Genomic DNA, 14,832 nt, shown 5'->3' on the forward strand with positions numbered 1-14,832 from the left:
TCATAATTGGGGTGCAATGGCTCCTCGGCCCCCACTCTTCTGAGCCTTGCTGCTGAAGCATTTGACACATTAATGATAGCTGTACCTCTGAGCAAAGATAAACTCATTGAGTCATCTTGATGGCATAGTTGTATGATTGGAATTAGCAGGGTATCCATTTCAGCAACTCATTGAACATGAGTTGGAACTCATTCCTGGCCAAATTTTTCTCTTTGTGCTTAAGAGAATAAATATGTATTTGATGGCATGGGTAGCTGTAGATACACATGCTTTGCATAAGTCCGCCATCTAGTGTTAGGCTCAGAGTTTTAAAAGTTGTTTTTCTTCGAAGAAGGTTTTCGAGTCACAAGGTTGAGGGACTCCTCCTCTCAGTAATACTGCACATGGTCATTGAGTCCTTTGTTAGATTGTTTTCTCTCTGCCGTCTGGTTTGGACGTGTTTCCTCTTGCGCCGGTGGATCTCGGTTCGGGCCTTCTACACTTATTCTATCTTTCTGTAATACTGTCAGTATTGTTTTGATCTCGTTTCTATCTATAATCGATCCGATTAAAAATGTCTGGGTCAATTTTTTTTCCACCCTCAAAGGGGCTTCACCTTTTGAGGGCTCTCTTCAATGTCGAGCTGATGAAACGGACTCTGTTTCGATTCTGTCCTCTGTGTCACCCATGTTCCTGTACACCGCCCAGCATTTGGTGTGCAATCTCTGCTTATCTCCCGACAATCAAAGGGAGACTTGCAACGCCTGTAGGTCGTTTAGATCAAAGAAGACTGTCCGGGACTGAAGATCTCATCGATTGGAAATGGCGTCCAAGTCTACAGAGGACACACCAGACATTTTTGGTGAGGAACATGTGCAAGAGGAGGAAGAACAGAGTACGGCACTTTCCATTAGAGACTCAGACTCCGACCCCGACTCCAATGTGGACTGGCACCCTATACATCCAGAGCAGTATGTGAGTACACTTGCCCCGTCACACCACCCAACAACATTGAAAAAGTCTCCAGCACTGGTCGTTGGTCCTTCACTGCCTTTGGGTCATGGTCGGATCCGAAAAACAAATCCTGATGACCAATAAAGACCAAAGTGCATTCGACACCGGCAAAACAGACTGGTCCAGCTGTTTCGATGTCGAGCTGAAAAAACATCTATCTGTTTCGGAGCCAATAATTTCGGTCCGAGTAAAACACTCTGCTTCTAACCAGTTGGAACCGAAAGCTCCAAGTGGGAAAATTACTACTTCCACTCAAGAAACCTCAGAAGTACAGCCAATTATAGAGGTTATGGATGCTCGACAGCTCAAATTATAAATACAAAAGGGCACTGGAAGGATAATTGCCTCTCCTCCAGTGACTTTAAAAAGAAAGTTAACCTTTCAAGAGACCCTGGATGCTGGACCTCCACCAAAAAAGATCTCAAAGGACTAAGCGACTGAAAAGACGGTGCAGCAGAAACAACCTTCGCCACCACATTCTCTTCTTCTTCCCTCCACACCATGATCACCACCATTACCCACATACCAGATGCAGGTCTCTCCACAGACATCCTCAGCATCACCACACAGGGATGATCTCCGCGACATTCAACAGGACACAGATCCATGGGATCTCTATGACCCTGATCCGATTACACTCAATGAACCAGATTTATACCCTGCTAGACCTTCTCCCCTAGAAGACACTACAGCATGCATTCGGGTCATAGCGAGAGCAGCTTCATACCATAATGTGCAGATGCACACTGACCCCATTGAGAAGGATTTTCTCTTTAATACTCTCACATCCACTTATAAACAGTATCAATGTCTCCTATTATTACCTGGGATTCTCAGGCACTCAACAAACATTTTTAAAGAACCAGCGAAGGCCTGGATTATCACTCCCTAGAGTTGATAAAAAAAATATAAACCAGCTCCATCAGACTCAGACTTCATAAGAGCTTAGTTACCATCAGACTCCATAGTGATTGAGGCAGAAAGAAAGAGGGCTAACAGCCAGTCAACAGGGGGTGCTCCTCCTCCAGATAAAGAGAGCAAAAAGCTAGACGCTGTGGGGAAAAGGGTTGCCTCACAAGCAGCGAACTACTGAAGAATAGCCAACTGTCTAGCTCATTTAGCTATGTATGACAGGGTCCACTGGGACGAGATGGAAGACTTGCTCCAATACCTTCCACCAGAGCACCAAAAGCAGGGACAGAAGATGGTTACGGAGGGACAAGCAGTCTTAAATAATGCCATTAGATGCGCTATAGACGGACTGCAGCTCAGGGCATAAATACCATCATAGTTATTATAAGACATGCATGGCTCAGATGTTAAGGCTTTAAACTGGAAATTCAGCAGGCAGTTTCAAACGTGCCTTTCAACAAGGAACATCTGTTTGGGCCAGAAGTGGGCATAACCAAAAAGTTAAAGAAAGATTCAGAAACAGCCAAGGCAATAGGGGCATTATATGCTACACCTGCTAGAGGTAGCTTTTGCAGGCCACAATTCAGAGGTGGCTTCAAGCAAGCAGCCCCAGATTCAGCATCCACTTACCAACAAAAACAAACTTTACAATTCTATTCCTTTCAAGGCTCATACAGAGGGTCCAATAATAAAGGAAGAGGCAAGTCATCCACTTCCAGAATTTCCTCCATTGCAACCAAACAGTGATTAACTCACCAGCCCCACAGCACATACATCTCCTGTGGGAGGAAGGATGGCACATTTTTATCGAAAATGGCAAAACATCACTATACAGCCCAACGGATTCTTTCAATTATCCTACCTGGTTATTATCTGGAACTCATTACTACTGCAGCAAATATTCCCCGTCGTTCACACAGACTTACTCAAAACCATCTCAAATTACTGAAAGAGGAGGTACAGTCACTACTACTTAAAGGAGTCATTGAGCTAGTACCCATATCCCACAGGGATCAGAAGTATATTCACTGTACTTCCTAATAAAAAAAATTAAAAAAAGATGCCACATTAAGCTGAATTCTAGATCTCAGGCATCTCAATCTATACATTCTCTCAGAACACTTTTACATGGTCACTTTACAAGATGTCATACCCTTACTGCAAAAAAGAGATTACATGACGGCATTAGATCTCAAGGATGCATATTTCCACATTCCTATACATCCAGCATATTTCAAGTATCTAAGATTTGTCATTGCAGGAATGCACTACCAATTCAAAGTACTACCATTCAGAGTAACAACACCACCACCAACGGTGTTCACCAGATGTCTAGCGGTAGTTGCAGCATTCCTCAGAAGACAACACATACATGTCTTCTCATACCTGGATGACTGACTAATAAAAGTCAGTACAGGCCAAATATGGCAACAACACACTCAGTACACAATAGATCTTCTTCACAAGTTGGGATTCACCATCACTTATCTCTATTACCATCTACAACCGTTACAAATACAGCCATATTTTGGAGCAATTCACAACACTCACTTGGAATTAGCATACCCAAATCTAGTAAGGATTCAAGCATGTCAAGATCTAATAGCTCAACTGCATCACCACCACACTTACACAGTAAAATTAGTGACAAAACTATTAGGAATGATGGCCTCGTTCATAGCCATAGTTCCAAATGCAAGACTGCACATGTGACCATTACAGCAGTGCCTCACACAACAGTGGTCTCAGTCAGTGTCGACTTTAGGATCTAGTGTTGTTGAACTGCCAGACTTACAACTCTCTGCAGTGGTGGAATCACACCAACATTTCAAAAGGGTGACTCTTTCAGGACCCTGTGCCTCAGACAGCAGTCACAACAGATGCATCACAGACAGGTTGGGGAGCTTATCTCAACAATCTTGCTGTACAGGGAGAATGGGATTCCATACAACAAACCTACCACATAAATTACTTGGAATTACTAGCGGTATTCCTAGCACTCAAAGCTTTTCTGACACAAATTTCACACAAGGTAGTGTTAATATGCACAGACAATATGACAACGGTGTACTAGCTGCAAAACAGGTGGGACAAACTCATCCAAATTAACCAGCTTAGCACAGTCAATGTGGAGATGAGCGATTCACAACCAGATTCAAATACTTGCAGAATATCTCACAAGAATAAACAATTAGCTAGTGTAGCTGTTAAGCAGGACGCAGCAACAAGTCCACGAATGGGAAATTCACCCCCAAGTAATTTGGAAATACTTTCAAATGTGGGGAACACCAGACATAGATCTATTTGCCAGAAAAGAAAAACTCAAAATGCTAAAGCTTCGCATCTGGGTACCCACACCCACAATCCAAGGGTAATGCTCTATGGATGAACTGGTAAGGAATATTTGCTTACTGTTTTCCACCGCTCCCACTAATTCCATTACTGGTAAGAAAGATGAAACGGACCTCAATCACCTTGATTCTCTTAGCTCCCACATGGGTGCGTCAACATTGGTACACAACACTGCTGTATCTATCTGTGGTACCTCATCACAAGCTACCAAACAGGCCGGATCTCTTGACCCAAAACAAAGGTCAAATCAGACCGATGTGGCTCTTGAAGTTAGAGTTTGGTTACCTGAAACTTCCATCTGAATGCATGGTTATTTTAAAAGAGGCACGCAAACCCACAACTAGGCAAAGTTATGCTGTCAAATGGAAACGTTTTGTGTACTATTGCCAACCCCAACACATAGAGCCTCTTAACCCCTTCGCTGCCTTGCCTTTTCCACCTCAGGTGCTGAGCCTTTTTTTGGGCTATTTGGGGTAGTTCGCACTTAGGCCCTCATAACGTTTTGTCAACATAAGTTATCCATGCCAAATTTTTGTCCTTTTTTCCCAGTGTCCCAGGGATTCTAAAGGTACCCAGAGTTTGTGGGTTCCCATGGAAGACACCAAGAAATTAGCCAAAATACAGCTAAAATCGATTTTTTTTTCCAGAAAATTGGGAAAAAAAGGCTGCAGAAAAAAGCAAGTAGTTTTACCCCTGAAAATGGCATCAACCAAGGGTTTGCGGTGCTAAAATCCCCATCTTCCCAGCTTTCAGGCACAGGCAGACTTGAATCAGAAAAACACATTTTTCAACACAATTTTGACATATTACTGGGATATACCCAATTTTTATTATTTTCTGTGCTTTGGGCCTCCTTTCAGTTAGTGACAAATGGGTGTGAAACCAATGCTAGATCCCAGACAGCTACACATTTCTGAAAAGTAGACAAAATTTGGAGTTCAACAAGAAGTCATTTGTGTAGATCCTTCAAGGCTTTCCTACAGAACGTCCTCATATCTAAACAGGGTCCCTGAATTAGATACAGAGAGTAACACACAGGTAAGCAATACTACGTTATACTCATAGTTTTCCTACAGAACGTAACAGCTAAAATAAAAAAACAGTGCCTGTGACGGGGAACAACCAAAAACATGTCGAAATTGAGGGGGTAACCAAAGCCATAGATGCGACAATGTGGGTGGTAGGAATTTTGTGGATTCATGTAGATTCCGGAAGGTTCCATCACAAAAATGTAGGGAAAATGTGTGATTTCAAGCAAAGTTAGAGGTTTGCAGGGCATTGTGGGTGAGAAAATTCTGTGGGGTGCATGTGAAGCACACAGCGTGGACTCAGCCAGATGCTTTGTTTTCAGATGTGTCTAGGTCTCGTAGGTTTTTCTAGATGGCAGCGTCCCAAAGTCCAAAAAGTGCAGCCCTCACCATTCCAACTGGGACGATTTTGAGAGTTAGCCAAGCTCTCATAGCCCAAATGTAAAATCGAAACCCAATATAATTAAATGTCCACTTGCTTGCCATTGGGATAAGATCTTTTAGTGAGCTGGGGGGAGAACTGAAAAACTGTTACCCGCTTCAGTTGGGGTGGGGGCATATCCATGCCCAGACTGGTTGGTAGCCACCACCGCACTTTTTTTAAAAAAAATTTAAGTCCCTGGCATCCAGTAGGTTTTCTGCTTCCCTCCCCCGCCCCCGCCCCCAAGGAGTGGATCGTGGGTAATTGCTCCAACTGCCCTCCGGTGGGGAGAACAACTTTGTCCCCATTTATTTGGGGTGGGGTATGGTCATACCCCCACCCTGTTTAAAAAACAAAAAAAAAAAAATGTTTTCCTGGTGTCTAGTGGGCTTCTTTGCCCCCCCCCCCCCTTGGGGTCAGATGGGCCTTACAAAAATAGGACGATCTGCCGACCATGGGGGTAGCAATGGCCAACAGTAATGTGCCCCCATGGGGAGCAACCCTTGCCCAAGGCACAAAACAAATCCCTGGTGTCTAGTGATTTCTGCCCCCCTTGGGGGCACATTGGCCTAATAAAAATAGGCCGATCTGCCCCAAAGGTGGACAGAAATAGCCTAAAATAAAATTGCCCCCAGGGGAGCGACCCTTGCCTAAGGGGTCGCACCCCATCTGTAAAACGTTTTTTTTTTTGAAGATCCCTAATGCCTAGTGGTTTCTGCCCCCCTTGGAGGCAGATCGGCGTAATGAAAATAGGCCGATCTGCACCCAAGGGGGGCAGAAAAGACCTTTAAAAAAAAAATGCCCCCCAGGGGAGTGACCCTTGCCCAAGGGGCTGCCCTCCTTCATTGTTTATACTAAAAAACAACAAATTCCTTGGTGTCTAGTGGCATTCCCGCAGCACGATCGCTATGCGATTGTGCTGCAGGAATGCTCAGAAAGACATGAAAGGAAAGGAAAAGCCTTTCCTTTCATGCCTCTCTGATCTTCCCAATCGGAAGAGAAATGATAGCATTTCTCTTCGGATCGCTCTGGAAGCTGAGCTTCTGCACAAAGGGGCGACCTCTGATGAGGTCAGCGTGCAATTGTGTGGTGACGTCATCAGACGTCACTGGGTTGGGGGGGTATTGGAGGATGGGGGAGGTCAGGGGAAGCACTTCCATCCTACTACTCTGGGTAAGGATGGTAGGGGGAGACCCAACGGGAGAGCGCTAGGGCCGCGTGCAGGACGTAATGGTTATGTCCTAGGCACAGCAGTGCTGCAGCCGAGGACGTAACCGTTAGTCCAGGACACCCAAGGGGCTAAAGCTTCAGTACAGGATATTGTATGCTATTTGTTACACTTAAAAAAGCAAACTTTGCATGTACTTGTCTATTAGACTTCATTTAGCAGCTATAGCAGCTTATGTTCAAAACTGACAACATTTCATTATTTGGAATTCCTGTTATAAAAGCATTTATTGAAGGACTCAGAGTAATTCCATCTAGAGTTCCTCCAGCTCCCGCATGGAACTTAAACATTGTACTCACAAGACTTATGGGCCCACAATTTGAACCCATGCATTCTTGTTCGCTACAATTTTTGTCAATGGAAGATTGCTGTCTTAGTAGCAATAGCTTCTTTGAGAAGAGTTAGTGAAATTCAAGCTTTCAGTTTGGGAGAACTGTTCTTTCAAATTCATAAAGGCAAACTAGTTCTCAGAACAAATCCAAAATTCCTTCCAAAGGTAGTTTCACCTTTTCATATCAACCAGTCAGTGGGTTTGCTAGTCTTCTTTCCACAGCCAGACTCAGTTGTTGAAAGAGCCCTACTTACTCTTGATGTTAAAAGAGCTCTCATGTACTATATAGACAGAACAAAAGACTTTAGAAAGTCAAAACAACTTTTTGTTCCATTTTTAGAACCTCACAAGGGTAATCCTATTTTCAAAAAATGGATTAGCTAGATGGATAGTCAAATGTATCCAGACTTGTTATATTAAAGCTAAAATATATTACCAGTAGCTCCTAAGGCTCATTTCACCAGAAATAAAGGAACTTCAGTGGCATTCCTAGGCAATATACCAATAGCAGACATGTGTAAGGCTGCTACATGGTCTACAACACACACATTTACTAAACATTATTGTTTAGATACGTTAGCCCGCGAACAAGCAAATGTTGAACAGGCAGTACTTAGAACATTATTTTTCATCCTACTCCAACTCCTACAGGCTGGCCACTGCTTATTTTGGAAGGGACTGCTTTACAGTCTATACAAAGCATGTGCATCTACAGCTACACATGCCATTGAACGGAAAATGTTACTTACCCAGTAAACATCTGTTCATGGCATGTAGTGCTGTAGATTCAGATGTGCCATCCCTCCTCCCCGGGAGGCTGCAGCTGTTGTAGTACCACATATGTAAAATATGTATATACTCTGCATGGGCATCTCATTTCTTATATCTTTTCTATGTACACATGTACACACTTTTTAATTTACCCGCCTGTGGGAGAACAATCTAACAAAGGACTCGATGCCCATGCACAATGTTACCGAGAGGAGGAGTCACTCAATCTTGTGTCTCGAAAACCTTCTTTGAAGAAAAAACACTTGTAACACTCTGAGCCCAACACTAAATGGCGAACTTAAGCAAAGCATGTGAATCTACAGCACTACATGCCACAAACAGATGTTTACTCAGTAAGTAAAATTTTCCTTAATTTAAGAACATGAAAACACCTGTTCCAATAGCACCTTAAATTTGAAAGGCTTCTGACACAATAAAAATGATATATTTGAAGAGCTTTACTCTTCTTTGGAGATGGGTCTGCCTGATATCAAATAACAAGAAAAAAGATGTTATGTTGTCCCAAGTCATTTGGCTTGAGATTGGCAGTTGGAAGGTTCACCTTGATGCCCGTGGCTTAGATTTTCTTGTGAATCCCAAGAAGCATTGGCTAAAATGTGTATGAGGTTTTTTTTTCCTTATTATAGCTTTGTATGTTATGTGAACGGTTTTGTGCAGACACACCTGAAGAAGGCTCATAGGTACTCCGAAACCTGATGTTGATAATCTCACTGTTGTGTCGTAGGTTATTCAGTGTTGTACTCAGGGTTGGAACGAACAGATCTGTGAATGTAAATTGTTATTTATGGGAAAACAAATGTGTACTTTGTATTATTTTTTTTTAACAATATTGTCAAGTAATGATTCACAAACTTAAAGTATGGGGTTATCTCGATTTACTCCTCCTAAGACAGTTTTCCCTGGCTACTGTTTATCTTTTTATATTTAGCCAGGCATGAAATGCCTTTTCTATGAAACTGTTTGAAAATAAACAGAGTGACTTTGTCATCATCAGTCAAATTGTTTTCTCTATACAGCGGGCTACAGAAAATGGTCACTTAAAGACATTGGCTAAAAGCTGCCATACGAGCAGCAGTGGCACCTGCACCATCACATCCCATGCTGCTTCCCCTAGTTGTCCACAACATGCCAAGGAACAGCTTCCCAAGTACCAGGTAAGAGACATCAGATTCAAAATATGAAATTCTGTTTTCACCAATTTACCTTCATGTGGAGCTGTTGTATGAAACAGACACATCAGTTTTCATTGTTGCTTATGTTTTTTTCTCCATTTTTAGTACCATACCTTGCCGGTTGTATATGATGAAGCATAGTGTTATTGGTTGATGTATCTGCAACTCTTAGACGCAAATATATTTCACTGTCTCAGTTGCAGATTTGCGACAGCTTACGGCTGTCCAGTAAAGAATCTTATGTATAAAATGAAATTAATTGAGGAGAAAAGATGTTTAGTGTGTGTTTTATTTATAATGTTATTCCTTGTTCAGTGTAAAACAATTATAAATTCTAGATTAACCCCTTTGCTGCCAGGCCTTTTTTTGGCTATTTGGGGCAGTTTGCGCTTAGGCCCTCATAACTTTTTGTACACATAAGCTACCCACACCAAATCTGTGTCCTTTTTTTCCAACATTTTAGGGATTCTAGAGATACCCAGAGTTTGTGGGCTTCCCTGACGGAGACCAACAAATTAGCCAAAATACAGCAAAACCTTTTTTTTTTTTTTCTAAAATTTTTGAAAAAGGTCTCCAGAAGAAAGCTTGTGTTTTTTCCCCTGAATATGGCATCAACAAATGGCTTGCGGTGCTAAAATCACCAGCTTTCAGGAACAGGCAGACTTGAATCAGAAAAACACATTTTGCAACACAATGCTGGCATTTTACTGGGACATAACCCATTTTTACTATTTGTTGTGCTTTCAGCCTCCTTCCAGTTAGTGACGTAAATGGGTGTGAAACCAGTGCTGGATCCTGGACAGCTAAACATTTCTGAAAAGTAGACACAATTCTGAATTTAGCAAGGGGTCATTTGTGTAGATCCTACAAGGTTTTCCTATGGAAAATAACAGCAGAAACACAAACATGTTGAAATTGAGGCAAAAAAACGGCCATTTCTCTTCACGTTTTACTCCGTAACTTTTTCCTGCCAGGTCAGATTTTCAAAAGCAATATACTGTTACCTCTGCTGGACTCTTCTGATTGCGGGAATATATAGGTCAAGAACCCTCGGTGCCCAGAGCCAATAAACAAGGCCTACCTTGCAGTGGGTTTTCATTGTGTACCGGGTATACAGCAATTTATTTGGTAAAATATAAAGACTCAAAAATAGTTATCAAGAAAACCTTTGTATTTCCCAAATGGACACTAGATCAGATGTTGAGAAGCAGTGGTTATTTGCACATCTCTGAATACCAGGGTACCCATACTAGCATGTGAATTACACAGCATTACTCAAGAAGACGTCTTTTTTACACACTGTCTTACGTTTGGAAGGAATAAATGTAGAGAAAGACAAGGGGCAATAACACTTGTTCTTCTATCCTGGGTTCCCTCAGGTTCCCGATAAAAATGGTACCTGACTTGTGTGGGTAGGCCCAATGTCCGCGACAGGAAACGCTACATGGACACATCACATTTTCCCAAAGAAAATTGACTTCTTTTTTTTGCCAAATGCCTAGCTGTGGATTTTGGTCCCTAGCTCAGCCGGCACCTAAGGAAACCTACCAAACCTGTGCATTTTTTAAAACTACAGACCTAGGGGAATTCAGAATAAGGTGACTTGTGGGGCTCTCACTAGGTTCTCTTACTCAGAGTCCTTTGCAAACCTCAAAATCTGACAAATTATTTTCCTCACATTTCGGTGATGGAAAGTTCTGGAATCTAGGAGGAGCCACTAATTTCCTCCCATCCAGTGTTCCCTCAGGTCCCCTGACAAAAATGGTACCTCACTTGTGTGGGTAGGCCTAGTGCCTGCGGCAGGAAACGCTACATGGACACATCACATTTTCCTAAAGAATACTGACCTGCTTTTGGCAAAGTGCTTAGCTGTGGATTTTGGCCTCTTGCGCAGCTGGCACCTAGGAAAACGTACCAAACACGGACATTTCTAAAAACTAGACACCTAGGGGAATTCAGAATGGGGTGACTTGTGGGGCTCTCACCAGGTTCTGTTACCAAGAATCCTTTGCAAAGCTTAAAATTTGGCAAAAAAACCCACTTGTTTTGCACATTTCGGTGATGGAAAGTTCTGGAATCTAAGATGAGACACAGATTTCCTTCCACCCAGCGTTCCCCCAAGTCACCCAATAAAAATGGTACCTCGCTTGTGTGGGTAGGCCTAGTGCTCGCAGCAGGAAATGCCCCAAAACACAATGTGGACATAGAAAAATTATCTATTACAAAACTACCTGTTTTTGCGGGGGCAGCTGTGTTTTTGGTCCCAGGTTTGGCAATCATCTATGTAAACCTACCAAATCCAGATATTTTTTAAGACTAGACACCCGGAGGAGTCCAGGGAGGTGTGGCTTGCGTGGATCCCTCAACATTTTCTGACCCAGACTCCTCTGCAAACCTCAAATATAGCTAAAAACAAAATAAATCATATTTTCCAACCTTTTCTTTGTAGGATCTCTGAGCCGGTGCAAATTTCCTACCACCCAATGTTCCCCTCGGTCTGCTGATAAAAAGGATACCTCACTTCTGTGTGTGTGGCTCAGGTGCCTGCAACAGAAAAAGGCCAAAAACCCGTAGAGATTGAGGGGATAGCACAGCGAGTTGATAAGCACATTTATTTATTTTATACATATTTAGGCTGACTCTGCTTTGGGGACCCACACAAGTAAGGTATCATTTTACTTGGGAGGCTGAGGGGAACAGGGACGGTAGGAAATTCGTGCCGGCACGGTGATCCCCCTTCCACCCCTGATGTGGGGTGTGGGTGGGAGGCCCTCCCCTCATGGGTCGGGTACAGGACCAGCTGGTCTCGTCCTCGGTACATGGGAACCGTAGCCAAGGATGAGACCAGCTCGTCCCAGGCACCCACAGGGTTAAAGTTGAACACTTATTGAAAAGTAGTGCTGATGCTAATGGATCCATAAAGGTATATGGGGGGCATGAAGACCCATGAATGTCTTCCAAGAAGAGAAAATGGTGGCCAGAATCGCAGGTATGGCTTCTTAGTAGTTTATACGACAGAGGGACAGAGGAATAGGAGCAAGGGTAGGCTACGAACTCTGTATAATGACTGCAAACTGCATGTACTGTGACGAAGAACATAATCCAACCAGGGTTCCTAACATTATCAGTAAGAATAGACACCCATATACTGGGTCCAAGCTATAGGCATGACGTGACTTGAGACCGTACAAAGGGACCCATTAATGATGTCATACTAAGGCATAGCGAGATGAGGTAGTCTCAGAATTGGTCTCAGAATCCACCTCCTCCACTCCCCCTCTCAAAAAAAAATCCCTCCAGCTTTTATGCTTAACTTTGTGTAGAATATTCCACAAGCTCTTGAATTTTAAAAGTTCACTAGCAAGTGCAATGTGTTTATTTTCTCTTTCATTCTCTAGTACACGAGACCAGCCTCAGATGTCAATATGCTTGGAGAAATGATGTTTGGCTCAGTAGCAATGAGTTACAAAGGTTCCACGTTAAAAATTCACTACATACGGTACGTCTGGACTTTCTCCATTTATTTCTTCTCAGAAGCTTTTTTTTTTTTTTTTTTTTTTTTTTTTTTAAATGAGCTGAATCTGTAATAAATCTGTGAAATCATGTTGTTTGTGTTTCCAGCTCTCCTTCACAGTTGATGGTCAGTAAAGTTTTCTCTGCAAGAGTGGGGAGTTTCAGTGGCAGTACGACAACGTAAGAAATTTCTCTGAAATTCTGGAATTTGTATGTTCCACTAAGGGTACGAAAGATGTGGTATATAATGTATTGTGGCTGTTGGAACATTCTGTTCTGGTGTTATGCACCCATTGCTTGTGAGGGATAAAAGTGATTTCAGAATGTGAAACGTCCAGTTGCTAAATAGGCTAAAAAGTGTAATATGTGTATCTTTTGTCGTCTGTCCCCACCGAAACAGAAATCATTCTGTAAAGCAGAATTCTGTTTACAGTTTTGTCAAATTCAACATTAAGATCAATTTAGACGTGAATTTGAAAAACGATGATGAACGATCTCCTAGATTGAAGACTATTCAATCCACGCTTCTTCCTGTTTATTGAATGTTTCGCCAGTAAACTCCGTATGTAAACTAACGTAGCCCACTGATTGGATCTCGGAGTTGGGTTGACATTCTTGCACACGGTTTAGATGTTTTGCAAACCTGCCGCTCTTATGCCACTCAGTGTATCTTCACTCTGTGGCATTTCAACCAAACACCCATTCAGTAGAGTCTATCCACTTTTCATTTTTTTCAACATTGATTCCAGCCTCCTGTTTTGCTCAGTCCTATAATCAGATTTTAGGAATAGCCTTCAAGTAACACCCATCTCATCTCAAGCGACAGGCATCTCTTGATTTAAACACAGGCATGTGCTCTGTTGCTTGCTTACATAGAGGTTTTTTGGTGACCAGGGCACATATTTCTCTAGCACAATTACGGCCCTATAGTATTTTACACTTAATTTTTAATTCAAGGGTAAAATTTTGACTCATTTTCTAATATTACTTTTGTTGTTTTGTTGACCATGCTGTCTTATTTTCAGTTTACAGGACAGTTTTGAATACATTAACCAAGATTCAAGCTCAGGAAAGCTGGGTGTGAATCTGAATGTTTTGAGCTCTTCTCGAGGTGGAAGTAACTTGGGTGAGTTCAGTATGTTTTATAATTTCATTCTGTCTTATCTGATATGGTTTTAAGTCATAGCCGGTGTTTCCTGCCTATCCGGGTCATTGTCATTGAGTTAGAGATTGGTAAAGGCTGTTTAACTTAAGTTCAGGCATTGTCTCCTTGAACAGTAGAATATGCATGTCCCAAAAATGTACGTTGTTCATACTGCAGGTGTGTCCTTCCTCAATGCTGCTGTTAGATCTGTAGAATGTCCGTATGCCAATAGAAAAATGGGTACTACCACTATTTCCAGGTGCGGTGGAACATGACATGCGCTTAAGAAGCTTGAATTACAACTGTAAGCGGTGCTAGGAATCCTCTTAGAGTATTCTGTTCCTAAATCAAAAAAGTCTTGAATTTGATCCGGTATGACTTCTCAAATGTTTGACCCAGGTTTCTAACTTTCATGGGAATTGCAAAGAACTTCATGATGGGTTCTGTATATCTATGCCATTCTTTGATTTCCAGCACCCAATGATATATGTACAAGTGTAGTTTTTATCTGGTGGAAAATTCTGCATGGCTGTAAGTTTTTCAAATTTGTACTTAAAACATTCACCTTTTTTGTTGTTTTTTCTTTGTTTCAAATGTTTTCTGTATTGAGAAATCCCTTCTGCCTACACTCCTTTTAAGTATGGATGTATTCCCTCCCCATTCCCGTCTTGAAAACGCACTTAGCATGATTTACATGTTCATGTGCTTCCAGTTCAGGAAATTACCTTCAAGAAGTTAACAATTAGCCACAATCCTGGAAAATTGTCAGTGTTAACCTACTTCGGGACAAAGACCCACCCAGAAGTGTACCCAAACATGCATCTAACCCTAACTTTGCAGTTAACAGAAATTCCACCATACTGGCAGAATGTTCTCGTTTTCGAATGCACTACATGTGTGAAATTCCAAAAGGACTGGTTTTGTCCATCCGTATTGGGCTTTTACA

At 42.1% G+C, this 14,832-nt stretch overlaps 1 protein-coding gene across 6 annotated transcripts in view; it reads left to right on the top strand.

Moving 5' to 3' along the window:
* FNIP2 (folliculin interacting protein 2) overlaps window positions 1–14,832 on the top strand; it is a 328,137-nt gene that overhangs the window by 201,057 nt on the left and 112,248 nt on the right. For all 6 annotated transcript variants that reach the window (XM_069243372.1, XM_069243380.1, XM_069243398.1 and 3 more), the window contains 4 exons: window positions 9,074–9,211; window positions 12,628–12,728; window positions 12,851–12,922; window positions 13,768–13,868. In XM_069243372.1, coding sequence (XP_069099473.1) covers window positions 9,074–9,211; window positions 12,628–12,728; window positions 12,851–12,922; window positions 13,768–13,868 — 412 coding nt within the window. The remainder of the gene's footprint in view (window positions 1–9,073; window positions 9,212–12,627; window positions 12,729–12,850; window positions 12,923–13,767; window positions 13,869–14,832) is intronic.

Source organism: Pleurodeles waltl, chromosome 1_2 (assembly GCF_031143425.1).
Source record: "Pleurodeles waltl isolate 20211129_DDA chromosome 1_2, aPleWal1.hap1.20221129, whole genome shotgun sequence".
NCBI classification, from domain to species: Eukaryota; Metazoa; Chordata; class Amphibia; order Caudata; family Salamandridae; genus Pleurodeles; species Pleurodeles waltl.